The following is a 26774-nucleotide window of genomic DNA, read 5'->3' as shown; positions in this document are numbered from 1 at the left end:
TGTTTGCACTTCAGTCCCACGCTCCTGATCTACGGGCACCTGGTGCGGAGAGGGGCGGGTCGGGATGCCGACCTCCTCGTGAACCTGCTCCTGGGCCTGGCGAGACGCGCCATCAATAGGTCCAGGCAGCGGGCGATCGACGGGGCCGTCCATCCCGACTGTCTGCCCCTCTACCGCGGCTACATTCGCGGCCAGGTGTCTCTGGAGAGGGAGCATGCGGTGTCCACGGGCGCGGTTGACGCCTTCCGCGACCGCTGGGCGCCGCAGGGGCTGGGGTGTATTATCGACCCCGATAATCACCTTTTGGTTTGACGTTTTAAGTTTCCTTTCGACTTTGATTTTGGTTCGGGCTGTTCCCCCCTTCCTTTTGGGGAGCCGCCCCTTTTACTTTGTCCCTAAGTTAATTTGAGTTCGTTTACTTGATTGGTGCCGAAAAAGCTACAGCACAGAAACAGGCCATTTAGCCCAACCAACCTATGTTGGTGTATATGCTCCCCCTGCGTCCTCCTACCTTCACTCATTTAAATCTACTCTTGTCACCATCTATTCCCTCCCTTCTTATCCAGCTTCCTGCTGAGCATTTCCAGAATTTTCTATCCGCATATTTAACTATTGCAATAAATCTTTGAGGGCAGCCATGTTTGAGGCTGGTCCTCCGAGACACCGCAGGAGGCGATGGGGCACGTCGTGGGAGGACTAGTCAAGCGGCTAAATGGGCGTCTCTTTCCGCTGCTGGCGGCTCGTTGTTCGGAGAGCCTATAAAAGGAGGGTGAGCGGGCAGCGCGGCCATTGGGAGCGGCGGCGGCGGGAGAGGAAGAGAGAGTGAATGTGTGTGTGAGAGAGAGAGAGCGCGAGAATATGTGTGAGAGAGAGAGTGTGTGTGAGAGTGTTTGTGTGTGAGAAGAGGCTGCGAGTGAAGCGGGTGTGCCACCGGGCCGCTCCCTCCTACACACTGATCTTATTTGATCGGCCGGGAGGCCCGGGCCCCGGTGCGAAGTGATGAGAATCCGCTCGCGAGCTGCTGGCGATGCGCGGAGGCGGCGAGAAAGGTCCCGGGCGAAAGGAGCGGAGATGATGAACGGATCAGATAGACGAGGCGGCGGCCGCAAAGCCCCGCCACTGAGTATCGAGGCGATTCTGATCCGCATCCACCACCTGGGGGAGGGGGGGCAGGGTGTATCTGTGCCTTGCTGTACAGCAATCTGGATTCATTACTCTGCCTTTTGAGGCCCATTGAGTGTCTCTGAGCTTCCCCGGGGCAGTTCAGTGAAAGCTCCATTTATATCCCGTTCCGAAGCTCCCATGGACTCGAACTGTTAACCCTATTTTGCTCTCTCCACAGATGCTGCCGGAGTTGCTGAGTTTATCCAATATTTTCCGGGGTTTTTTTGTTTCCACAGCCTGTTTTACAGAATTGTTATGGCACAGGAGGCGGCCGTTTGGTCCATGGCGTCTGCACTGGCTCTCCAAACCAGCATTGTGCCTGAGTGCCATTCCCTGTGCCCCTGCACATTGTAATCATCTAATGCCCTCCTGAATGCTTCAATTGAATCTACCTCCACCACACTTTCAGGCAGTGTATTCCAGACCCGAGCTGCTTGTGTGAAAGCGGTTTTTTCTCATCACATTTGCTTCTTTTGCAAATCCCTTTCAATCTGTTTGCATAATGCAAAATTATTTTTGTGCCTTGTCAGTGTGATTATTTTCATCCTCCATATTGTTTAAAAAGTGCTAATTTCAGACATGTAGAGTGTTTACTAAATATTTTTGGGCTATTAGCTATTTGTGTAACAGTTTGGAAGCTGTGGTGAAAGTGCAGTTGATTTGGACTCCAGGATATCACAGTTCAGGACTGTCCCACTGTTCTTGGTAGACTTGGGAGCCAAACTGGTCACTGACCGTTTATTTGACATTTCATAGAATCCTACAGTGCAGAAGGAGGCCATTCAGCCCATCAAGTCTGCACTCACCATAGTCCCACCCAGGCCCTATTTCCATAACCCCATTCATTTACCCTAGCTAGTCCCCCTTACACTAAGGGACAATTTAGCATAGCCAATCCACCTAACCCACACATCATTGGACTTTTGTAGCAGACAAAATATTTTTAAAGAAATGGCAATATTTGAATTTGTGTGGAACACCATCAACAAGGGAAAGTCTGGGCCAGTATAATAAAGTAATAAGTAATCTTGTGTAAAATAAAAACATACGGGAAGTTAAGATATAGCAGGGCAGCTTGGTCGAGTGGAATGCATGCCCAGTAATAAGTGAGAAGTCATGGACACTACAGATGCCTAGATGACCATAAGTGCAGAAAATAGGGCCAGCTACAGAACCTTGAGCACCAGGTTTCAGAGCTCAAGTAGCTGGAGTCACTGGTGCAACCACGAGGCTGAATGCTACATGGAGAACACGTTCAGAGAGATTGTCATCCTTCAGCTTCAGAGCCTGAGGGTAGAAAGGGAATGGGTGACCATTTGGTAGTCTTCAGAGAACCAGGCAGGAAATGCAGGAGTCTCCTGGGACCACGATCTCAAATCAGTTTTCCATTTTGGATGCTGGTGAAGGTGCTGGTTCCTCCCAAGGGGTGTAGACGTGACTCCGGGATGGTATGTTGCCTGTCTGGTGCCAATGTCAAGGATGCTGCAGGACATTCTTCTGGAGTGTGTGAACAGCCAGAGATCATGGTCCATATTGTTCCAATGACTTGGGTTGAAATGGAGATCCGGCCCTGTAGTCAGAATTGAGGGAGCTAGGTAGAAAATTAGTAAGAAGGGATCTTGAGTAGTTATTTCCTGACTACTACCAGTGTCGGGTGCAAAGAAAATTGCAGCACAGGGACTGGCCCTTCGGTCTTCCAAGCCTGCACCAATCATGCTGCTTGACTGAACTAAAAACTGCATCCCTTTATTCCCATCCTATTCATGTATTTGTCAAGACACCCCTTAAAAGTCACTATTGTATCTGTTTCCACTAGAATCCCTACAGTGCAGAAGGAGGCCATTCGGCCCATTGAGCCTGCACTAGCAACAATCTCACCCAGCCCCTATCCTTGCAACCCCTTGTATTTAAGATGCTAATCCCCCTAACCTACACATCTTGGGACACTAAGGGACAATTTAGCATGGTCAATCAACCTAATCCACACATCTTTGGACTGTGGGAGGAAACCGGAGCACCTGGAGGAAACCCACGCAGACGCAGGGAGAATATGCAAACTCCACACAGACAGTGACCCAAGCTGGGAATCGAACCCAGGTCCCTGGCGTTGAGGCAGCAGTGCTACACTGTGCTGGCCCTGGCAGTGAGTTCAAGGCACCAACAACCCTTTGTGTAAAAAGCAACTGAGTACAGAAATGGGAGTGTAAGGCAGATAGATGAATATGGCTCGAAAGATGGTGTAGGCGTGAGGGGCTTTGTATTCGTGGGACCGGCTCTGCGGAAGATGGCACCTGGAAAAGCTGGAGGGGTTACATTTGAGCTGGATATGAGTTTTGCTAGTGCTACTGGGAGGGCTTTAAGCCAACTGCAGAGAACCAGCAGGGAAAATTCGAGGAATATCAGGGTGCACAATACTCAGAAATATTGCACTAGTATTCAGAATAGCAAGTTTAGAGCAAAGGAGAAATGCCACCTAAATTGGTTACTGCATGTATGTGAATGCATGGAATATAGTGAATAATATTGTGGAGTTAGAGGTGAATATTGCTATGTGTATTCAGTGTTCAGAAAAGATGAAAGGGGATGAGGGGTATTGGTTAAGGAGAGCATTGTAGTGCTGGGGAAAGAATGTTCCTAAGCATACGAATCAGTTTGGCTAGAGCCAAGGAAGAAAAAGTGTGGTCTATAGGCTGCCAACTAGTGGGAAGCAAATAGAGGAACCAATCTTCACGGACATTACAGCAAAATGAAAACATTGTAGTGTAGTTATAATGGGAGACTTGCATAATTACCCAAATGTAGACTGGGACAATGCTAGTGTGAGCTGCAAACATTTTCAGATTGTGTTCATGGAATTTTGTGTGTCCAGTCCAACAGAAAGGACTTAGTTCTTGGAAATGTGGACTAAGTTGATCGGTGTCATGGAAGATTTAGGAGACAGTGACCATTGTATCGTAACATTTAGGATGATGGTAGAAAAGGACAATGGGCAATCCAGAGTAAAAATTAACTGGGGGAGAGCTGATTTCAATGGGGCAAGAATGGAGCTGGGTCAGATAGACTGAAACAAAACGTTTCCTTAACAATGGGCAACCTTTAAAAAAAATGGTTACAGCACAGTCAAAGTATTTTCCCTCAAAAGGCTGAGCTTTTTGAGGGAAATCCAGAGTTCTGTGGATAAAAAAGGAGATCGAAATTAAAGTAAGGAAAGAAAAAGTGCTTTTGACAAGTGTTGGGTTGAAAATACAATTGACAACCAAGAGAAATACAGAAGGTTCAGAGGGCAGGTGAAAAAGCACATCAATTGAGAATTATGAGAAAAGACTAGCCAACATAAAGTGGAATCCCAAAGTCTTCTAGAGGCATGTAAATAGCAAAAGGATGGTAAAAGGAGTAGGGCCAATGAGAAACCCGAAAAGGAATTGCACATGAAGGCAACGGTCATGACTGATGTATTAAATACTTTACATTTGTCTACCATGGAAGTAGATGCTATCTATGCCGTAGTGACAGAAGAAAACTTGTCACCATAGTGATCAAAATTGATGGTGTTAGTATTGGATAAACTGTCGGTACTTAATGTTGACAAGGCACTGGGGCTGGATGAAGATGCATTCAAGGATCTTGAAGGAAGTGAAACTGGAATTTGCAGGGGCATTGGCCATAATCTTTCAATCTTCCTTCGACTTGGGAGGTGCCAGAGGATTGGAGAATTGCAGACATGATGCATTTGTTCAAAAACGGTTGTAAGGATAAGCCCAGCAGCTATAGACCAGTTTAACTTTAGTGAGGAAGTTTCTAGAAACAATTATTCAGCATAGAATTAATAAGTCATGTGGAAAGATGTTGATAGATTAGGAAGAATCAGCATGGATTTCTGATGGGAAAAGTGTTTAGGGGTTTTTTGAGGGGCTAGCAAAGGGGTCAGTGATAATGTTGATGTTTACGTGGACTTTCCATGCAAGGAGGTTCTGCAGAACTTACACTAGTTAGACTTCAGCTGGAGTATCGTGTACAATTATTTTCAAGTTTATGTAGTGTCACAAGTAGGCTTACGCTGCAATGAAGTTAGTGAAAATCCCCAAGTTGCCACACTCTGGCGTCTGTTCGGGTACACCGACGGAGAATTTAGCATGGCCAATACACCTAACCAGCATGTCTTTCAGACTGGGAGGAAACGAGCTCCTGGAGGAAACCCACACAGACACTGGGAGAACATGCAGACTTTGCACAGACAGTAACTCAAGGTGGGAATTGAGTTGGTGCTGTGAGGCAGCAGTGCTAACCACTGTGCTGTTCATAGGTCTCACACTATAGGAAAGATGTGAATGCATTGGGGAGATTACAGAAGAAGTTAACAACAATGATTCCGGGGATCAGAAACTTGATATATTGGAGAAGCTGGGACTGTTCCCCTGGGAGGGGAGGTGGTTAAGAGATTTGATGGGTTCAAAATCATGAGGGCTGATCAGAGTAGTTAGGGCGAATCTTCTCCCTCGTGGTTCGTCCAAGAAAGAGGGAACAGATTTAAAGTGGTTTGAAAATGAAGCAAATGCCTTGAGGGTGAAAAAAACTCAAATGGTCTGGGATGTACTGCCAAGAAGTGCGATGGAGGCATTCTATCATTATTTGAAAAGAAATACTGAGGGTACAGGAGAATGGCAGCCATGCTGCTCATTGGGAGAGCTGGTGCAGATATGATAGACCAAATGGCTTCCTTTTGCACAATAACAATTGTGAAATCAGCTTTATTATGGCCAGAAACTGGAAACTTAGTTCAAACGTTACTCAGGTAACACTGCCACACTGAGTGGGCGAGGGCAGCTCAAAATAATTCCTGGCCAGGATTATGTTGCAACCTTACAAAAATGCAAGAAATATATTTAATTCTGGGTTATAGTGTGCATTGGTTTACATTGGTTATTGAGGTGTCGAGAATTTTCAAATTTATTCCTTTGTCACGTAGGCACTGTTAGCAAAGTTAGCATTTGTTGCACATCACAAATTGCCCTTGAACAGGATGGCATGCTCGGCCATTTTAGATAGCAGTTAAGAATAAGGCACATAGTTGTGGTGTGGGTTAAATGGGATGTTTCATGTAGTGGTATTTTCACTGGACTAGTTATCCAGGATAAAGCTCTGTTTGAACACATTGGCAGATGGTGAAATTTGAATTCGGTAAAAACATCTGGAGTCAGGCCAGATCAGTCTCTCAGCCTTTTCACTTAAGGACATACAATTGATAGTATTAATGATTCCAGATTTTATGATTTAAATTCCAACAGCTAGTTCTTGTCCAGCAATATTAACACTATCCTCTCTCAATCCATGTGTTGTGCTTAAGTATGTCAATATATCAACTCTCGATCCTTCATCTAAATTGGTATTGATTTTGGTCATATTATTCACTAGCTGAATTGTGCAATTTGGATACAGCCTTCAGTATCTGGTTATTTGAATTTTAAAATATATTTAACTCAGTTGCTGCCAATGAGACTATAAGATTAGTGTAGCAAAAGGTTTTATTCAAAATTACAGCTGGTATTTGATGAATGCATCATTAATCCACAAAACACAATGAATCTACTCCCATCAATTACTGCCCCATTAATCTATCTTCAGCAAAGTAACCAGTACTGTCAAGTGCACGGATGCTCGGTTTGGGTTCTGCCAGGACCATTTGACCTGTGATCTGTTTTGATCCAAACATGAACAAAAATGGAATTCCTGAGGTGAGAGTGAATTCTCTCAAATGGAAGGCTTGGGTGTGGGAAAATTCTCAAGATGAATCATAACTAGCACAAAGGAAGATTGTGGAAATTGACCATCTCAACTGCAGGATTCTCAGGATAGGGTCTTGTCCCAAGCCGCTTCATCAATGACCTTCCTTCCAACAAAAGGTCAGAGCAAACAGTATTTGGCTGATAACTAGTGAGCATTAGTAGTCAACTGGAAATTTTATCCTCTGGCCCCCAAGTACTGTTCTGCTCTGAAGTGCTAGTCAGTTAGTTTGTTGTAGGAAATGCTCTGTAATATTTATCCTGACAAAGCATCTTGATATTGCTTTGGAGCACCAAAGCTGTTCAGGTTTCCTGCTTTTCCCTTTGGCTATTTTGCCCATTTCAGTCCAAACTTGCCTTTAAGGATTGGAAAATTGTGACCGGAGTCCTTGAATAATCATCCAAATTGAATTTGGTAATATGTTACAAACCAGATCATATTCATTGACCTCAAACTAGTCATCTACTTTTCCATCAGAAAAACATCTTTCTCCAGAATTTAAAAACTTCGTCCTGTGGACCCATGAAAACATTTGACAACTCATGTTTCAAGTACAGAAATAACCAAAAATGAGTACAAAAGATGCACATTACATTGCCTTTGGACTTGAGGACCAGCCTGTACTGCATGAATGCATGTGAGATTCTGCTTCCAAGGATATTAAACCACAGCTGAATCAGGAGATCAGCCATCCATTCCAAACCCCACGAGTCTAGATGCCACTCCATGACAACTGTTAACCAGACTGGACTCATTAACCAAGTGACCCTGCAGCACTAGTTGATTCTTTGGCTGGATCAAATTTGTACTTCGTCACTTATGAGCACGGTCCCATTAGTCCAATATCTGAAAGCTTCACTCCTCTACTGAGCTCTTGCTCTCTCTCGCTCCCCTTTCAGATGTCCAATGACCTGGATAATGGCACTTTTCTGAGGGTCATCTGGTACTTTGGCCACGTAGAGTGAGAAATGTTTGATGGCTTCTGATAGAAGAGACTCTGGGTCCACACCAGCAGCAATATGTGCAGGGGGCCATAGCATCCTCTCACACACTATGGCATAGTTTTTGTGCCAATTGATTGGATGTTTCTCTGCAGTGACCAGCTCCTTATATATCTGAAAAAAGATTAGGATTAGTCTAAACACAGCAAATGGATTTATAGGCATCACTTGGATGCCTACAAATCAAACACCAGTAATGGGTAAAACAGGGAACTCACTTGGTAGGCAAAAGTATAGAGCTGCACTTTGACTGCCTCTGCCTGGCCTGGATTTTCTGCCAGCTCAAAGACGAAGAAAGGAGTTTTCATCCTGTAAAACGTCAAAATAAATCAGACAAACCCCAGCTGAAAGCCTGAGGTTTCATGACCATTTTGATTTTAAACAGTGATATTTACAGCTTTTTGTGGGAGGGAGTTCCAAAATTCTAACTGCTGTTAAATGACATGGCTGATTTTAAGGTGTAGTCCTCTTGTTTAAATCTATTCATCAGTTTCTTTCAAATTCCTTAAACACTTCAACAATTCTATATTTCAGGGAATATGGGGAGAGGCATCAGCCAACAAGATCATATTAATCTTCTATACCAACTCCACTTCCCTGCCTTACCCATACCCCTGCATTATTTTAGTGTCCAAAAATCATCCCGCCCTCAGCCTTGAACATATTTCAACAACTGAGTACTCTCAGCTGAGTGAAGAAATCTCTCCTCAGACTGATGCTGCAAACTGAACAGCCACTCAATATCCAACCTTTCAAGACCTCCGAGAATTTTATGTTCCATTGAGATTACCTCTCATTCTAACCTAGGTAAAACGTTAGCCCATTGCTCTCCATCTCTATTGAAAAGAAAACCGTTGTTTCAAAGAACAGTACAGCACAGGAACAGGCCCTTTGGCCCACAACACCTGTGCTAACACATGATGCCTTTCCAAATTAAAGACATTACTTCTATGTGATCCATATCCTCTACATATTCATGTATCTGTCAAGATGCCTCTCATGCATTGCTTTTCTTTCTGTGTCTACCTCCTCTGGCCACGCATTCCAGGCACTTACCACCCTTTGTAAAATACTTGCCTCTCCCATCTCCTTTAAACTGTCCCACTTTTACCTCAAACCTATGTCCCCAAGTAATTGACATTTTTACCCTGGGAAAAAAGACTTTATCCATGCCTCTCAATTTTGTAAACTTCTATCGGGTTGACTTTCAGCCTCCGACGTTCAAGTCAAAACAAATCCAGTTTGTCCAATCTCTCCTCATAGTTAATACCCTCCAAACCAAGCAACATTCTGATAAACCTTTTCTGATCCCTCTCCAAAGCCTTCTGGTAGTGTGGCAATCAGAACTGTATGCAGTATTCCAAATATGGCTTAACTAAAGTTCCGTATAGCGGCAACCTGACTTACCAATTTTTATACTCTATCCATAAACTTACTAATCAGACCATCTACATTCTCCTCCAAATCATTTATAATATATAAAACAAAACAGGGGTCCCAGCACTGACCTCCACTGATCACAGATCTCCAGTCATAGAAACACTCTTCCACTGCTCCTCTGTCTATGACCGCGTCAGTTCTGTATCCAGCTCACCGTGGATCCCATGTGACTTCACCTGTATTAGCCGACCATGAAGGACCTTGTCAAAGGCTTTGCTAAAGTTCACGTAGACAACATCCACTGCCCTGTCCTCAATGTTTGTCACTCCCTCAAAAAACTCAAGTTTGAGACATGCCTCCCATCACAAATAAGTCCATGTTTTTCCAAATGAACAACCTCAGTGATTGCACCCTTCCTATTCCTGAACTCTACCCATATGGCTTGCTGGATGAGCCCTCCAAGGTGTCCTCCCCCAGTGACATTCTCCCTAATCAGTAGCCCAACTCCCCCAACTCTTTTCCATCCCTTTCAATCACGCTGGAAACATCTAAACCCCAGAACATTAAGCGGTCAGTCTTGTCCCCCTCTCAACTAAATCTTTGTAATAGCTACATCATAGTTATATGTACTAATTCAAGCTCTTAAGTTCATCTGCCTTACCTGCCATACTCTTTGCGCTAAAACAAATACACTTCAGATTGCCAGTCCTGCCGTGTTCAGTAACCTCTCCCTGTCTGTCTTTCTCTTAGTAAGAAGTCTCACAACACCAGGTTAAAGTCCAACAGGTTTATTTGGTAGCAAAAGCCACTAGCTTTCGAAGCGCTGCTCCTTCGTCAGGCAAGTGGCAGTTCTGTTCACAAGCAGGGCATATAAAGACATAAACTCAATTTACAAAATAATGGTTGGAATGCGAGTCTTTACAGGAAATCAAGTCTCAAAGGTACAGACAATGAGTGGAGACGGTTAAGCACAGGTTAAAAGAGATGTGTATTGTCTCCAGACAGGACAGTTAGTGAGATTTTGCAAGTCCAGGCAAGTCGTGGGGGTTACAGATAGTGTGACATGAACCCAAGATCCCGGTTGAGGTCATCCTCACGTGCGGAACTTGGCTATCAGTCTCTGCTCAGCGACTCTGCGTTGTGAAGGCTGCCTTGGAGAATGCTTACCCGAAGATCAGAGGCCGAATGCCCGTGACCGCTGAAGTGCTCCCCAACAGGAAGAGAACACTCTTGCCTGGTGATTGTCAAGCAGTGTTCATTCATCCATTGTCGTAGCGTCTGCATGGTCTCCCCAATGTACCATGCCTTGGGACATCTTTTCCTGCAGTATCAGGTAGACAACGTTGGCCGAGTTGCAAGAGTATGTACAGTGTACCTGGTGGATGGTGTTCTCATGCGAGATGCTGGCATCCGTGTCGATGATCTGGCATGTCTTGCAGAGGTTGCTGTGGCAGGGTTGTGTGGTGTCGTGGTCACTGTTCTCCTGAAGGCTGGGTAGTTTGCTGCAGACAATGGTCTGTTTGAGGTTGTGCGGTTGTTTGAAGGCAAGAAGTGGGGTGTGGAGATGGCCTTGGAGATGTTTGTCTTCATCAATGACATGTTGAAGGCTCCGGAGGAGATGCTGTAGCTTCTCCGCTCCGGGGAAGTACTGGACGACGAAGGGTACTCTGTCCGCTGTGTCCCGTGTTTGTCTTCTAAGGAGGTCGGTGCGGTTTTTCGCTGTGGTGCGTCGGAATTGTCGATCGATGAGTCGAGCGCCATATCCTGTTCTTATGAGGGCATCTTTCAGCGTCTGGAGGTGTCTGTTGCGATCCTCCTCATCTGAGCAGATCCTGTGTATACAGAGGGCTTGTCCGTAGGGGATGGCTTCTTTAACGTGTTTAGGGTGGAAGCTGGAGAAGTGGAGCATCGTGAGGTTATCCGTGGGCTTGCGGTGCAGTGAAGTGTTGAAGTGACTGTCCTTGATGGAGATGAGTGTGTCCAAGAATGCAACCGATTCTGGAGAATTGTAACCCCCCATGACTTGCCTGGGCTTGCAAAATCTCACTAACTGTCCTGGCTGGAGACAATACACATCTCTAACTTGTGCTTAACCCTCTCTCCACCTCACATTGTCTGTACCTTTAAGACTTGATTAGCCGTAAAGACTCACATTCCAACCATTATTCTGTAAATTGAGTTTGTGTCTTTATATGCCGCGTTTGTGAACAGAACTCCCACTTACCTGACGAAGGAGCAGCATTCTGAAAGCTAGTGGCTTTTGCCACCAAATAAACCTGTTGGACTTTAACCTGGTGTTGTGAGACTTCTTACTGTGTTTACCCCAGTCCAACACCAGCATCTCCACATGTCTTTCTCTTAGCCTTACTGGCTGTAGTCTCTAATTCCTCCTCAGACATTTCATTTGTTGACCTCCTGCTCTGGTTCCCATCCCGTCACACTATTTTAAACCCTGCCAAGTGACACTAAAACCTCCCTGCCAAGATATTAGTGCCCCTCCAATTTAGATGCAACCCATCCTTGTACTGGTCCTACCTGCCCTGGAAGACATCCCAATGACCTACGTATCTGAAGCCCTCCCTCCTATACCAGCTCTTTAGCCACATATTTAACTACTATCTTCCCATTCCTAGCCTCACCAGCATGTGGCACAGGGAGTAATCCTGAGATTACAACCCTAGAGGTCCTGCTTTTCAATTGGTGAACTTCTGCCACATTCCCTCTAAAGGCAAATATATCCATCAACAAGGATACCACATGGTATGCAAAAACTCCTTATAACTGCAGCAGCACTTTCATATTCTTATACTCCCATTTAATTAAGACATTACCGTTTGTCTTCCTAATCCAAGGGAGACAGAGGGGAACAAGCAGGGTGCGAGAGGAGAGCACAGAGCAAGGAGGGACATGGAAGGGATGGATGTAGTGGGAAGAAGAGAGGAAGACAGAGCGTAAGAGCAGAAAACACGGGAGGGATGTAAGAAGTATGGAGAGAGACAAAGGGATGAGAGAGGCAGAGAAGGTGAGGGCAACTATTAACATCTATTAACATTCCTTTGTGAAACTGAAGATGAAGACAGCATTGACAATAGTTCTGGGAGGTGCTGAGTTACCTTGCTTGCCACATTTCTTCATTTGCTACAGCTTCCCAAGAAGCTTGATCAAACCTGTGAGAGAGAAACATCTGTTCAAACTCCAGCCCCTCACCTTAACACCAGCAATGCCTGATAGAGAAACAGATTAGGATCTCCAAATGATAACAGAAACAGCTCTAAGATATATTGTTTATAACAAGAGACCAATGTGAAAGTGATCGAACTGGAACATGCAGGATGGAGTGACGAACATTTATATTTGGTGAGGGCAATGGATATGTTCCACCTTCTTAAAAAACAATCTATAGACGATGAAGTTGTTCTGTCAAAGAAAGCCAAAAAATAAACTTGTCATCTGATGGGAAGACAAGTAGTATGATCACATTCTGGATATCTGTGAATTTTAAAAGTTATTTACATAAATAAATGCCCATATGAGAGCATTGCTGGCTAGGCTAACATTTATTGCCCATCCCTAATTGCCCTTGATTAATTGGATAAATATAAGGAGAAAATATTGCAGGGAAGTGTGTAAATAGCAGGGAGTGGGACTAACTGGGTTGCTTTTTGGAAGAGCTGATACAGACTTGATGGGCTCAGTGGCTTTTCTTCTGAGTTGTATATAAAAGATACAGACCTGGTGTTCTGTTGGACAGTAGCCAATGATGGCTTTGACCATAAGCTCGCTTTGAGACCCTGCTGAAGTTGAGAATGAGCACTACTGGAAAAGCACTTGAAAACAAAAATCTGGGCCCTGGACAAATTGAAAGAATCTGAGTGACCTTTTCTTCAGAACCAATGTCTGACAAAAGATTGTTGATCTGTGATGTAGGGGGGCTAATTAACACACAACCATACATTTAGGAACACTTAACACAACACTAACTTTAGAATGAAGGATCTTGTACTATGGGAACAAGCCAGCCAGGCTGTTGCCATAGAAGTCAGCTCTGTATGATTAACAAATATTTCTCATTTAAAACATGTATTTTGAATTTACAAGATGGATGTGTTTTGCTTTTGGTTACATTTTGTGAAACTTCAGTTGTGACAAAATACAGCAGGCCCTGGTTGGAGAGGTAAGAGACAATAAATCTATTGAAAGCAGTAATACTATCAGCAGTGGTTGGGAACAAGGTGGCTACCAATGCTAGCCTTATGAATAGGGTCATACGACTCCGAGATAACACAGGTGGTGAGCAGACAAAGAATTTCTCGGGGTTGGACGAGAGTCATGGGTTCAACTCGGTGGGAATCATTCTCCCATTTCATTGTCCAGCGTCCCATATTGCTGGGCAACAGAAGGGAGGTAACATCTGTCATTTAATAACAAATGAAATCCCGTTAGGTCATGATATGTATTGTTATTGGCTTGAGTTGGTGACAGGATGATTATTGACTGATTTGTATTAATGGATAATGCCCACCGGAAAGGTGGGCAATATGATTTTAGGAATGTATAATTGCCTTCACGAGCATTGTTCTTCAGACTGATATCCGGCTGCCTGCATTCTATACCTTGCGTGCAAGGCTTCCTCATATCATTCTCCCATTCGATCATTTGGTTAAGTAAAGTCACATCTTCAACATCAGTACACTATTTTGAGTCTTTGTATTTTGCTCAAGTCTGAGCAAATACATAGCCTCGAGAGGAAATCCCCATCTATAATCTGTAATGTTAACTTTGCTATTCTTTGCAGCAATGCTGCCAGATCTGCTGAGTATTTCCAGCATTTTGTATTGTTTCAGGTTTTCCTGCAGTATCATGCTTTTGTATAAAGATGTTTATTTGTTTGAAGGTGACTGTCTCCTAGTATGAATAATGTCACTGCAGAATGTTGGGAGGATGTCCTGTGGTGCAAAGGTTGTTCAACAGCATTCATGAAGAGAATTCTTGAGAAAGCTGTTGCGCTGATAAATCCCTGAACAGTCAAATATAAACCTGATAGTTCAAATCAATAGTTACAGTGAGACAAGGAGATGCACTGTAACCTGATTAATAGTAGAAACACTGAGGAATCTTGCAGCAAAAGATGTGGCAAGAATTTATGTAATCTGTTTTACTTGTGTTTTATTTTACTTCAAATACCCTCTAAAACAAAGTTATTTGTCTAAACCTTGGGTTGAAAATCTTGCTTATGTTATTGAAGTAGCAATATATAGAACAAACCCTGTTTCCAGCCGCCCACATCATGATGTCCAACTCTGTCCCAGTCCTGAGCATCATGACACCCATCCTCCCAGCCCCCTGCATTTGTTACCCACCTGCCATACTCTTCTGTCCAGTTGTACATGTTCTTGGTATGGTGGATCCAGCTTTCTGGGTTGAATTGACTGGTAGAATGGACCAGCTTCTCACACACACCCCATGGCCAGAGAGAGTAACTGTGCATCCAGCTTGGGTCGCCTTCATGCAGTCCTATACACACAAAGATCTCCCTACTGTAAAACACATGTTTCAGTAACCAGAACATTCCAGTCCTTCAAAAGGTACCACTTCAACACACACATTCAGTTCTATTTAAATCTAGAGTAAAGGGCAGTTTTATGGAGCTCTGTTTCTGTATGTTCTTCCAATCATTGGTGTCACTACTCTCAAGATCAGAGCAGATTCTGGTTTCCTCCCACAATCCAAAGGTGTGTAGGTTAGGGGGATTAGTGGGATAAACGTGTGGGAGTTATGGGAATAGGGCAGGGGGTAAGACACACTTTTGGAGAGTCAGTGCTGATGCGATGGACCAAATGGCCGCCTCCTGCAGTGTAGGGATTCTATGATCAGCAAATTTCCATCTCAATCTGAACTGATTTTTACTTTGGTCTCAGGAGGTGTTATGCTAGCCAGTGTCTACGTTTAATACTAGAAAGGCCCTGAGTTGAACCATGTACACAGAGCTCTCTCACCTTTGGGACTAAAGTATTAACTAGATGCATCTCAGGTCATCTCCCAAATTTTACTCTCGATGACCAGAGAAATTAATTTCATGAAATCTCACTGAAGCACAGTTCCTAAGAGACAGGGTTTGGACAGATAAAGATGTATCTGAAGGAATGGATTGACAGCCTGAACTGGTCAAATTCACTAGAAAGTATAAGTACCACTCTTGTGGCCATTTGTGTATATCAACCAAAACTAGAATAAACCAATTCAGTTGGCTACTTGAACTTCATGTGATAGTCTCTTTTTGTCATGTAAAGATACCTAGTCTGGGGATGAGGATAGAATTACAAATTCTCAAGCCAAACAAATCTGAGTTGGAGAAGCTTCCAGCAAACTAGCAGAAGGGTTTTTTATTTGGTGAGAAATAGGCTTACAAGTCCAGTCTTAGAGAAAAGGATCTTTGTACATGTGGGTGGACTGACCTTTGAAGATAAATGTGTCAACAGGTATTATTGAGTGACTGGGAGATTACAGCCCTGACCGAATGTCCTTTGGTGCATATGTGGAGTGACTAGAGATGTTTTTCACTGCTAATCAAATCAGAGATTATGATGATCTAGCTGTTAATCAGGCAGTGGGGAAAGGGAAAAGAGTGATATTTCTTATTGATGCAGAATCAGGAGTGTATGAAACAAGAATTTGCTCAGCCCTGGCAAGTCAAGACATGCCAGAGTCAAACATAGAACCCCTACAGTGCAGAGGGAGGCCATTTGGCCCATCGAGTCTGCACCAACTCTCAAAGAGCATTTCATGTAGCACCACCCCACCCCTGGCACCCGATTCCCGTAACCCCACGTATTTAGTATAGCCAATTCACCTAACCTGCACATCTTTGGACCATTTGTATAAACCATTGTGTACAACATTTTGTGTAAACTTAAGCAGCACTACAATCCCAAGCTGTTGGAGATTGCTGAAAGCCGTCAGAAAGGTTCAAGAATGAGAGGTAACAAATTTCAAGTAATTTGCAAAGAAAGCAGAAGTGATAGGAAAAAAAGCTCCTTCATGCAGCAAGTGGTTAAAGTCTAAATTCACTGCATGGAGAACGTGGTGGACGCAGGTTCAATCTAGGCATTCGAAAGGGAATTAGACTGTTGTCTGAAGAGAAGAATGTGCAGGATTATCTGGAGAAGGCAGAAGAATGGAACTAGGTGAATAGCTCATTTGGAGAGTGTACTGACAGGGTGGGCCAAATGTAACTGTTCTAGGTATAGTCAGAGAAAGATGTTTGAAGTTGAACTAGAAGGCGGCGAAAGATTATCATCATAAGTGGCTGAAGTGGCTACCAGAACAAGTTGCGAAAGTGTGATCCTCACACATATTTAGTTAAGGTATTTGGTAGTAGAAAGGTTAAGCTTCATGTTTTACCTTCAGATTCACTAAAGGAGGAGAAAGTTGGAAAGAATCAAACAAGTCTGATGAATCGGATACTTAGGATATGAGTAGAGTACCAATAGTTACTCCAGTACAATTCATGCCTGAAACCAGTTGAGAGTCCAATTGGAGGAAATGGAAAATTCAATTGAAGGTCAGGGTTAAAATCAGTCTTTGATGGAGAAAACATTTCCGCAAACTTAGGCCTAGATGGGTCAAGGTCCTTTCCCAAGTTAAAGAAGTTTAGGTCAAGAAGGTATCTTCTTAGGAATAGAAAACCAGTGGTTAAGTTTGATTTGTAAATTCATTAAAAACAAGAAGTTATATGGAAGTCGAACAGAAGTGAGTGTAAAACTAACACACTCTTGTTGCCATTTGCAGATGTACATAAACCAGTTCAGTTGGATACTTGAACTCTATGGAGCACACAGTCTTCAAATCCTGCAAAGATATGACCAAGTCAATCTGTTTGTATCGACTAATTGGAGGAGTTATATAAAAACTCACTGTTCCCACTCAACAAGTGGAGCTATTAGATAAAAACTCATTCTCTGTTCGCACTAACTGGGGATATCATATGGAAACTCGCACTGTTCTCACACAGTAACTGAGTCTATTAGAAACTCACTCTTTGTTCTAACTCAATATTGGGGTTATTAGATAAAAATTCACTCTGCTTTCATTGAATAATTGGGGTTATCGTATGGAAACTCACTCTTTGTTTGCAATGAGTAAATCATGTAGGTTGAATGTCACAGCCCCAGCACGATCCACTTGGTTGATGGGATTCCACTGATGTCCTGGGAAATGGACATGTGACAAGTGCTTGGCCAGTTTTGGCAAATACCAATCATATGTCATCATCTGCAGAGGAAGTGACATTGGGTTACATTCTTTACGGAGATCCCTCCAGTTGTGAAACAGCTTTTAATTAAAACAAAATCAGAAAACACCATTAATTGCCTTTGGTTTCCTTATCCCAGGGAAGGCACGCGCTGCTTACTCTCATCATTCAGCCCCCGCCCCCTGTATATTTGATATGATACAATGAGCACAAGCTCTGATCCACATCAAACATCCACCCAATAGAAGCAAATCACCTCCGGAGGACAGAGTTCAGAGACATTCGTGCTCTCTCCATCCCTCCTCCCATGACCCTAGCTCTTCCCATCCTACTTCCCCATGGCCGACTTGAGTTCCAGATCATCCCACCCAAAGAGTCAGAGGAGGAAGGGCAGAGGGATTCAAGAGATCGAGGAGGCAGGCAGGGCGACGTCTGGACAATTTTACTAAAACATCTTTTATCCCCCTGATATCCAGTTGTTAAATCCAGACATTTGAAGAAGTTAAATTTCTCGTTACGGTAAGTTATATGAATGTTTTGTCAAGAATTCAAACAGTTTATAGCTCAATGATTCTGCCCTCATTGAGCCCAGAGGAATATCACCTTGTTCTGTTACAGTACAAATAGTGTGTCACTGCTGACTCACAAATAACTCTGATGTTAAAAACTGAATCTGAAATGATCTGATTAACATTTAAATTTATAATATCTTTCTGAAGACACTTGGAAATGTGATTAGAAATTATTTAAGCTTCTGAATAGGTCACCCAGTTCTCCCCGCTGGTTTGGGAGGATTGATCTAGATCATAAAAGCAAAGTACTACAGAAAAAGTTAAAGTTTATTTATTACTCAGGAAGAGACTTGCATTAATGCTGCAATGAAGTTACTGTGAAAATCCCCGAGTCGCCACACTCTAGCGCCTGTTTGGGTACACTGAGGGAGCATTTAGTATGACCAAGGCACCTAACCAGCACCTCTTTCAGATTATGGGAGGAAACCGGAGCACCCGGGAGGAAACCATGCAGATGTGGGGAGAACGTGCAGACTCCGCACAGACAGTGACCTAAGCTGGGAATTGAACCCGGACCTCTGGTACTGAGGCAGCAGTGCTAACCACTCTGCCACCATGCTATGGTAAGCAGAAGTTAGAATCTCAAACAAAAACAGAAAATGTTGGAAAATCTCAGCAGGTCTGACAGCATCTATGGAGAAAGAATGGAGCCAACGTTTCAAGTGTGGACGATGCTTTGTCAGAGCTCTGACGAAGAGTCACCCAGACTTGAAATGTTAGCTCTGTTCTCTCTCCACAGATGCCGTCAGACCTACTGAGACTTTCTAGCATTTTTTGTTTTTGATCTCGATCATGTTTCTTATCCCCTCAGACCCCTCTGCCTAGCCCCTTTGTTCCTCTTCCACACTAGGCTGTGGCTCTGGGATAGTATTATGATATAATATTATAGTATAGAAATTGAGAAGCTCAAAAAGCATCCACCGATGATAGATTTAGATTGGAAAAGATGGGTGAAGGTTGAACGGAGGAACATCAATACAATCATAGATTGGCTGAATGGCCATATATCCTACGTTACCTCCTGATCCACTAGACTGAGGTCAGGCCTTTCTCCCTCACAGTAATGGAGGTATCGCAGGGAGTTTCCTGGGAGGTCTCCTCGAACCAGGATTGTTGCATTAGAGGGCATGCTGCCCAAGATATTTCTGGCAAACTTGTCCACAACATTGTTATTGCTCTGGTCACAGATCCTGAATAGTTGGAAATAATTAGTTCATGTTTAAGAACAGAAAATCCAGTATGTATTTTCTATACATCACAAGTCTCACATTCAACTTCCAATACCCAACTTTAAAGTATAAAAGAAATAAAGAACTTTCCAAAAACACAAGGACCAGATGCCTACACAGTTGATAAACTGAACTGTTAACTTAGCTCGTGTTTACTTACCAGTAACAAGATTTAAAATAATCTACTTTAGACACAGGCTAATATATTTTAGTTTGTATTAAGTTTATCTCTTGATAAACAGCTGCACAAAGAATTTCTACAAATGGAATCAGACCCAGCCTTGTTTTGTATTAATCTTTAGTGAGCGCACGTGGACAGTAAAATGGTGCAGCAATAAGCAAAGGGCATTGACAGCGTGACAATGAATAACCAGTTACAAATTTCAGGTTCAACACAGCTTGCATTCAGTGATCTGAAAACTTTTATTGTATGGCAGATAATCAAATGTTAACTTGACCCGAGATTCATTACAACACACTGCTATGCATGTTCTCCTACTTCAGAAGGTGAAATATATTAATTTAGTGAGTCAAAGATAACTAACAATTATATGAAATACACAAATGAACAGAATATTGTTTCACAATGAGACTTACCTGTTTATTATTCATTGTTTCAAGATTTTCCCCCTTGTTACAGGTTAAGTCCAAATTCCAAGTCAGAAGAATCAAGAGTCACCAGTCAAAAAAGTTATCGGAATGAGTGAGTGAGAGACACTGGCACTGTTGCCATGATCTCCTGTTCCGACATTCAGGATTAAGCACTCCAGTATCAGTGTTACGTACCTAGTTTTTGATAAATTTCTCAAGACTTGGGATGGCAGGGATCTGGGTTCAATTCCAGCCTTGAGTCACTGTCTGTGTGGAGTTTGCACATTCTCCCCATGTCTACATGGGTTTCCACCGGGTGCTCCGTTTTCCTCTCAGTCCAAAGATGTGCACATTAAGTGGATTGGCCATGCTAAATTGCCTTAGTGTCCCAAGGCATGTAGGTTCGGGGGATGGGATGGGGTAGGGTGAGTAAGATGCTCTGATGAAGAATCAGTGTAGACTTGATGGGCCGAATGGCCTCTTCCTGCACTGTAGGGATTCTATGACTATGCCTCTGCCAGCTCTTCAGATGGATGTGTTTTTAAAATGACATCTCTTTCTGATAAAGAAATGGTTTATTTTATGAAATACAACATTACTGAAAGCCCAGGAATTGGGTACAATTTCCTGAACTTCACACACATTCTTCCCAAGGTACAAGTATTTGCTCAGTGCAAATAGTAATGCGCAACCTAATATCCCTCTCCATGGTAACTCTCTCCAGTCTTCTCAACATCTCCTAACTCCTTTCTGTGGGTTGACCTCTTCTCTTTCAGTCTATCTATCCCTCCTCCAACAATCTATAGGCTTTTGAAACTAAAACTTCAGCCTGTCACAACTGCACCTTGGTTTGTCCATCTTCTCTTGCAACTATCTCCATTCTTGTCTTGGTGTTTTACTATGAGCTTAGACTCTGTGCTGGTTCCTCACTAAAAAATAAAGAAACAAGAAAAAACTTGCATTCATATTGCATTATTTGATTCTTTCGTGTGCTCCCAAAATAAGTGTGTAGTCACCTCTTTCATCTGAAAACCTGGCAGGAATATTGCACACAGCAGGATCCCATAAACAACAATGAGATAATGGCAACAATTAGTTCTGGTGGCGTTAGTTGAGAGATGAATGTTGGGAGCAGAAACCGGCAGAATTTCTTCAAATGGTGGCTGTAGGATCTTTTGCTGGGCCATTTTTTTCTGAGGGTATGAAAGGGCAGACAGGGCCTCAGTTTAATATCTCAACTGAAAGAAGGGCACCTCCAACACTGCAGCACTCAGCAGCATTTTGCGCTCTAGTCTCTGGAGTTGATTCAAACCCACAAACTCTGACCCAGAGGTGAGAATGCTACTATTGAACCAAGCTGATATTAATCATCATCATCTATTGGCAGATATTTGAAAATTATTGCTTACTTGTAGTTCTGATGGATTTGGAAAGCGATGAGGATGATGGCAGAGAGCCACTCTGCCCAATCCCACAGTGCATTATTGCCCGTTATTCTCCGTAAAATAGAGCAGACTGAAGCTAGACCGCAGCCTGCCAGAACGCAAACTACCAAATTACTCTGTAGCCAGAACCTTTCAACCTGCAGAAATAAAATGAATAGAAATAAAAGTAAATGATATCTCAATCTTGGTTACCAATCAACACTGTTGATGCAGTGCTGAAATCAGGTCTAATTTGGTGCAGTCGTCTGATGAAATGATTCAGAAGCTGTCCTCAGAAACACAATTGTGATGAATCTAGGGGTGGAGAGGAATGTTGCCAAGACCCAGAAGTTTCTAAGAGTGAGGAGTGATAGGTTCTATTGAATTATCACCCCAACTTCAATCTCCCTTTACTCTCCAAATTAACATATTATTGCCCCTCAAATCCATGCCCTTCTTTCATGCAATCCCACGTATGAATCCTTTCAATCGGGTTTCCACCCTTGTTATGGCATTGAACCAGACCTCAGTCACAATTGGCATCCCACGTGACTGTGATAATGGTCCCTACCTCCCTATCTGCTCGAAACCAATCCTGAATTCTCCCCCTCTGATTCTGACCTTATGTTCAGCCCTACCCTTCCTGTACCCACCCAATGGTGGGTGTGTTTTATCTAGGTCCCAGAAATCCCCTTCTTGGATCAAGCTCTTAAATCACCCCTCCAAACATCATCATTGGCTGGGCACCCATTTTTTCTGGGATATTGAAGGTACTATATAAATGCAAGTTTCCACTGTTGTTAAATTAAACAATTTGCACATTGCTGTGGCTGGAGTTTGTGTAGATGTTAAAGAGCCTTGTCCAGCAACACAAAAGGAATCAGAAAGGTTACAGCGCAGAAGGTGATCATTAAGTATTGCTGTTTCTTCTAGGAAGTTTAATATAGAGGGGGGAAATTCTCCTGCCCGCCACAGGAATCGTAGTGGGCAGGGGGGACCACGCACAGGTCCATTGACCTCGGGCAGGATTCTCCAGTTTTGGGACGAGTGCGGCCGGAGAATCCCACCCAAAATGCTTAATAATCAAATGCACTATTAGAGGCCAGTGACACAACGGCACAGTCTCTTCAAAGAAACTTGCAGACTTTGTTGGATATTCCCAACATCCCCCTCCCTTTCCTCCAGAGCATGTAGGCATAACGGTGTTTTTTTGTAACCCAGATCCTCAAGATAATTCCACAGGGCAGAGAACAGAACTTAGCACTATGCGCCAATATTTCACTGCCAGCTTGGAACAGCACTGGTTACATGCTGTGTTCTCAACTCGGACCCAAAAATTGTGGCTTAACTTTATTCATCAGTACAGTGCCTACTGTGGCAGGAGCAAAACATTTTTACAACACTTTCTACGTCACAGTCATTAAAGAATGCTGAATGCTGTGCTCTATTGTCCATCTGTGCGAGTCCATATTTATCCTGAGGCAGGCAATACTGGATAATACATTCATGTCTGGTCACTAAAGTAAACATCCGAGTCCTGGGACTGATGCAGCGAAGCATCCGGAGAATGACTCTTAGCGTGAGCAGTATTAATTTTTTTATTAAATGCAGGTGGAGGGTATTAATTAGGGTTTCACTTTAGCACATATAAAGACACACTTACTGAAACTGTAATGTGTTTAAGTTCAGACTCGTAGGCTTGCAATACTTAACTTGAAATAAATGTAAGACTAAGTAACAACTGAAGAGTTACACTTACTCAAAACATTAACTCTATTTATCCCTCCACAGCTGCCACCAGACCCGCGGAGTCTTTCCAGCATTTTCTGTTAGTTATTTAAGTAAAGGTTGGCTCTAGTTCAATCCTTTACCAACTATAGGGTGTTGGTGAAGCCACATCTCGCGTATTGTGTGCAGTTTTGGTGTCCTTATCTGAGGAAGGTTGTCCCTGCTGTGGAGGGAGTGCAGCAAAGGTTTACCAGCCTGATTGCTGGGATGGCAGATCTGTCATATGAGGAGAGACTAAGTCAGTTAGGATTATATTCACTGGAGTTTAGAAGATTGAGGGGGGATCTCATAGAAACTTATAAAATTCTAACAGGGTTAGACAGGGTAGATTTAGAAAGAATGTCCCAATGGTGGAGGAGTCCGGAACTAGTGTTCATAATTTGAGGGTAAAGGGAAAACATTTTGGGAGTGAGGCGAGGAGAATTTTTTTCATCCAGAGTGCGCTGAATGTGTGGAATCTGCTACCACAGAAAGTAGAAGAGGCCAAAATGCTGTCTGATTTCAAGAAGAAATTAGATGGAGCTCTCGGGGCTAAAAGGATCAAGGGATATGGGGGGAGGTGGGGGGGATCAGGATACTGAATTTGATGATCAGCCATGATCAAAATGAATGGCAGAGTAGGCTCGAAGGGCTGAATGGCCTACTCCTGTTTCTAGTTTCTATTGCTGAATTATGATGAAACATTTGATAAATGCAGATCCTTCAGCTTTGAAAGATGATATTGGCAGGGCATGAGAGCCTAAGGAACATATCTCCATCATACTGTGATTAATCCTGAGTTACAATAGTACTTCAAGCACTTGTGCAAGACATGGGAACCCAGTACAAACTAGCAATAGCAGAAACCTCTTCACAGAGAAAATACCTCCAACCTGAGTAGGGGAGTACAATTATTTAAGAAGCAGTTGGACACAGTAAAGGGAGCATAATCGGGTTTCAAGAGGAATGGTGGCCTTCCTCATCTGTGCAAATCTTTGTAATCACCTCAAGGCAATTTCAGCACATATCAGTGCCATAAAGGAAAACCCACATGGGCGTCACAGTTACATTCCCTCAGTCTGGGCTAGAATCCACACATTTTGATTGACAGACCTGTGACTGATCTGCAGCACAGCTGTCTTCCCACAAGCATATCTGTCACACTCTCCAGTTCATCGGATCGTTTATTGGGTCATCGCTGCATCTGTTCCAAGGGTGAAGCCAAAGTGCAAAAATATAATGCTTTAACCCAGTAATTTACTGGAGATGTCTGCTCATTGGATTGAATTGCTCATTGAAAGAATAAAAAAAAAACTGATAATCATCAAATCAGAACAATTAATTCATGGGACACTCACCACTCCAATAAAGAGGGGTTTGCCGAGATCTAGGTTTGCTCTCCAGGAGAAGAACATGGAGTAGGAGCAGACCATCACAATGAAGAGCCACAAGACCGAACGCTGGGAGGAGTTGCTGCAAATATACATTAAACAGAATCATCAACATAACCCCCCTTTCAATAGCAACAGCCACAAACCTACTGACACAACTACATTTTTAGGCTACATTTCCCAGAGTGGGGAGGAAAAAGTGGCATAGGCACTGCAGATTGCTGAGATCCTATGGGACAAGGGAATCAAACCCACTCTTGCCATTTCCCAGGTGTACAGTACTGCTGTTCTTCAGACACCACCACCAAACACATCGACCCTTCAACCTTCAGCATTGTGAAGGGGCTGTTCCCTCAGTGACAGCCCTGTTCACTCCCCACACATTCAAGCACAGAAGATCCAACACCTGCCCTTTTACTTCTTCCATTCCCACTGTTTTAGGTTCCAAATACTCCTTCCAGGTGAAACAACAATTTGATTTGCACTTCTTTCAATTAGATATACTGTATTCGCTGCTCACAATGTGATCTCCCATACACTGGGGAGACCAAATGCAACTTGGAATACTATTGTTCAGTCCACAAGAATAACCCAGAGCTTACAGTCACCCTTCATTTTAATTCTCTGCTCCACTCCTCCTCTGACCTCTGTCTTCTACAGTGCTTCAACAAAACTTAATGGAAGCTTGAGAAAGAGTACCCAATCTTTCAATTCAGCATTTTGCAGCTTTCAAGATTCAACAGAAGTCTCTCATAACCTCTGCTGCCATTTTTTCCAGACAGCAACATCTGGTAATGATTCTGCTATTACTATTTACACTTTCTCTAATTCCATCTTCTCATTACCATCTATCTTTTCCTAAACCACCATTCCTTTTGTAAATTAACCACTCCTGCAATCTATAGAGACCTCCCTCCCCTCCTTTATTTATTTAAAAACTCGTTATATCACTCATATTTCCCAATTCTGACAAAAGGTTATGAACCTGAAAACATTAATCCTGTTTCTCCCTGTGAGAGACTTGGAGTATTTCCAGCATTTTATGTTTATTTCAGATTTCCAGTATTTTGCTTTTGAGCTTTACCGGATTGTTAGTTGTTCAGTGCGACCCAATGTATGAGTTGCACAGGAAGCCTTATATAGAGAGCCAATTGACAGGCCAGGAGGCTAGGAGTGACATGCTCTGGGATCCACAGGCACCTTTGTGTATGCCCCTTGCAGCAGTGTAAACATGCACCATGTTGTATTAATCACTGGTGCTCTGTGAGAATTCAGGGGCCTGCGCTACAGTTGTTTGTAGGACTGGGAAGAGGTAATGCATGTTTCAACTGACTCAGCCCCTCCCCACCAGCCACATTTGCTGGAATCTTCATCAAAAGAGCCAGTAAGCCAGGTGGAGATGGGGAACGAATAGGAGGGCCTGAAAATGCAGAAAAAGAATGATCAATTTATCACCCACACCAACTGATTTCCATTCTATCCCACCACAAAATGCAGGTGGTAAGAAATTAAGCTGCAACTATCATCTACCCGTTAGAGTGGAGTACATTTGTTGCAAGGGGATTTGGAGGGAGAGAGAATGCATTTGCGGCATGGGGGCTGGGCAAGAGAGAGTTTATTACCTGCATGTGTTGGGAGCTCTAGTTTATACCTTTTAAAACCCTGCAGCGGGATGGCTGCAAGTGCCAGGGTTGCCCCGATTGTTGACAGTTCAGTCTTTATTTGTGCCATCTGAAAACTGCGGAGAACAAAAAGGCAAAGCAATTAGCTCCGCAAATGATTAACTCATTGAGATTCCTTCCCCTCCTCTCCAGTTAATACGCTCAGTAAATCAATACACAATGTGCTCCCTAAATTCAGACAGCTCCTTTAATGTAAATACGTTGTCTGGCAATCATCAGCAGAATGCACTCCATACCGCCTCCGTCAGAATACAAGCCACCTGCTATTAGTATAGAATTTATCTTTGTTTTTGAATTTAAAAGGTCAACACACCACTGGGTGGTGTTACCCTGTCTAATCCCTTCCTCCCAGTGTATTCTGTTTAAAAAAAGAGGGGAGTTTTTGACTGTGTGTTTGGAATTATTTTAAATGCACTATTATTTTGTAGACCTATTCGAGTCCAGCATGGTACTGGTTACTCTTGCTGGAGTGATTTTTTTCTTTCATGTTATTATTATAAAGAATCTGAATAAGTTTAACTGTTTTTAACCTGAGCAGCGT

General features: G+C 43.2%; 1 protein-coding gene and 1 non-coding gene across 4 annotated transcripts in view; one reads left to right on the top strand and one right to left on the bottom strand.

Moving 5' to 3' along the window:
* Positions 1–796: 796 nt before the first annotated feature.
* LOC144502168 (small Cajal body-specific RNA 2) lies at positions 797–1146 on the top strand. Its single transcript, XR_013499304.1, has one exon.
* Positions 1147–6670: 5524 nt separating this feature from the next.
* Positions 6671–26774, bottom strand: part of tmem260 (transmembrane protein 260) — a 30544-nt gene continuing 10440 nt past the window's right edge. For 2 of the 3 annotated variants that reach the window (XM_078225454.1, XM_078225456.1), the window contains 9 exons: positions 26203–26289; positions 24519–24633; positions 21379–21551; positions 19168–19339; positions 17449–17597; positions 14687–14863; positions 12440–12493; positions 8165–8255; positions 6671–8060 (listed from right to left, as the gene is read on the bottom strand). In XM_078225454.1, coding sequence (XP_078081580.1) covers positions 7809–8060; positions 8165–8255; positions 12440–12493; positions 14687–14863; positions 17449–17597; positions 19168–19339; positions 21379–21551; positions 24519–24633; positions 26203–26289 — 1270 coding nt within the window. In that variant the 3' untranslated portion in view covers positions 6671–7808. The remainder of the gene's footprint in view (positions 8061–8164; positions 8256–12439; positions 12494–14686; positions 14864–17448; positions 17598–19167; positions 19340–21378; positions 21552–24518; positions 24634–26202; positions 26290–26774) is intronic. The other variant, XM_078225455.1, reaches the window with a different exon arrangement.

The sequence above is a fragment of the Mustelus asterias genome, chromosome 12, assembly GCF_964213995.1.
Source record: "Mustelus asterias chromosome 12, sMusAst1.hap1.1, whole genome shotgun sequence".
NCBI lineage: Eukaryota > Metazoa > Chordata > Chondrichthyes > Carcharhiniformes > Triakidae > Mustelus > Mustelus asterias.
Note: the sequence above shows the minus strand (reverse complement) of the source record. Positions and strands in the feature narration are given on the sequence as shown.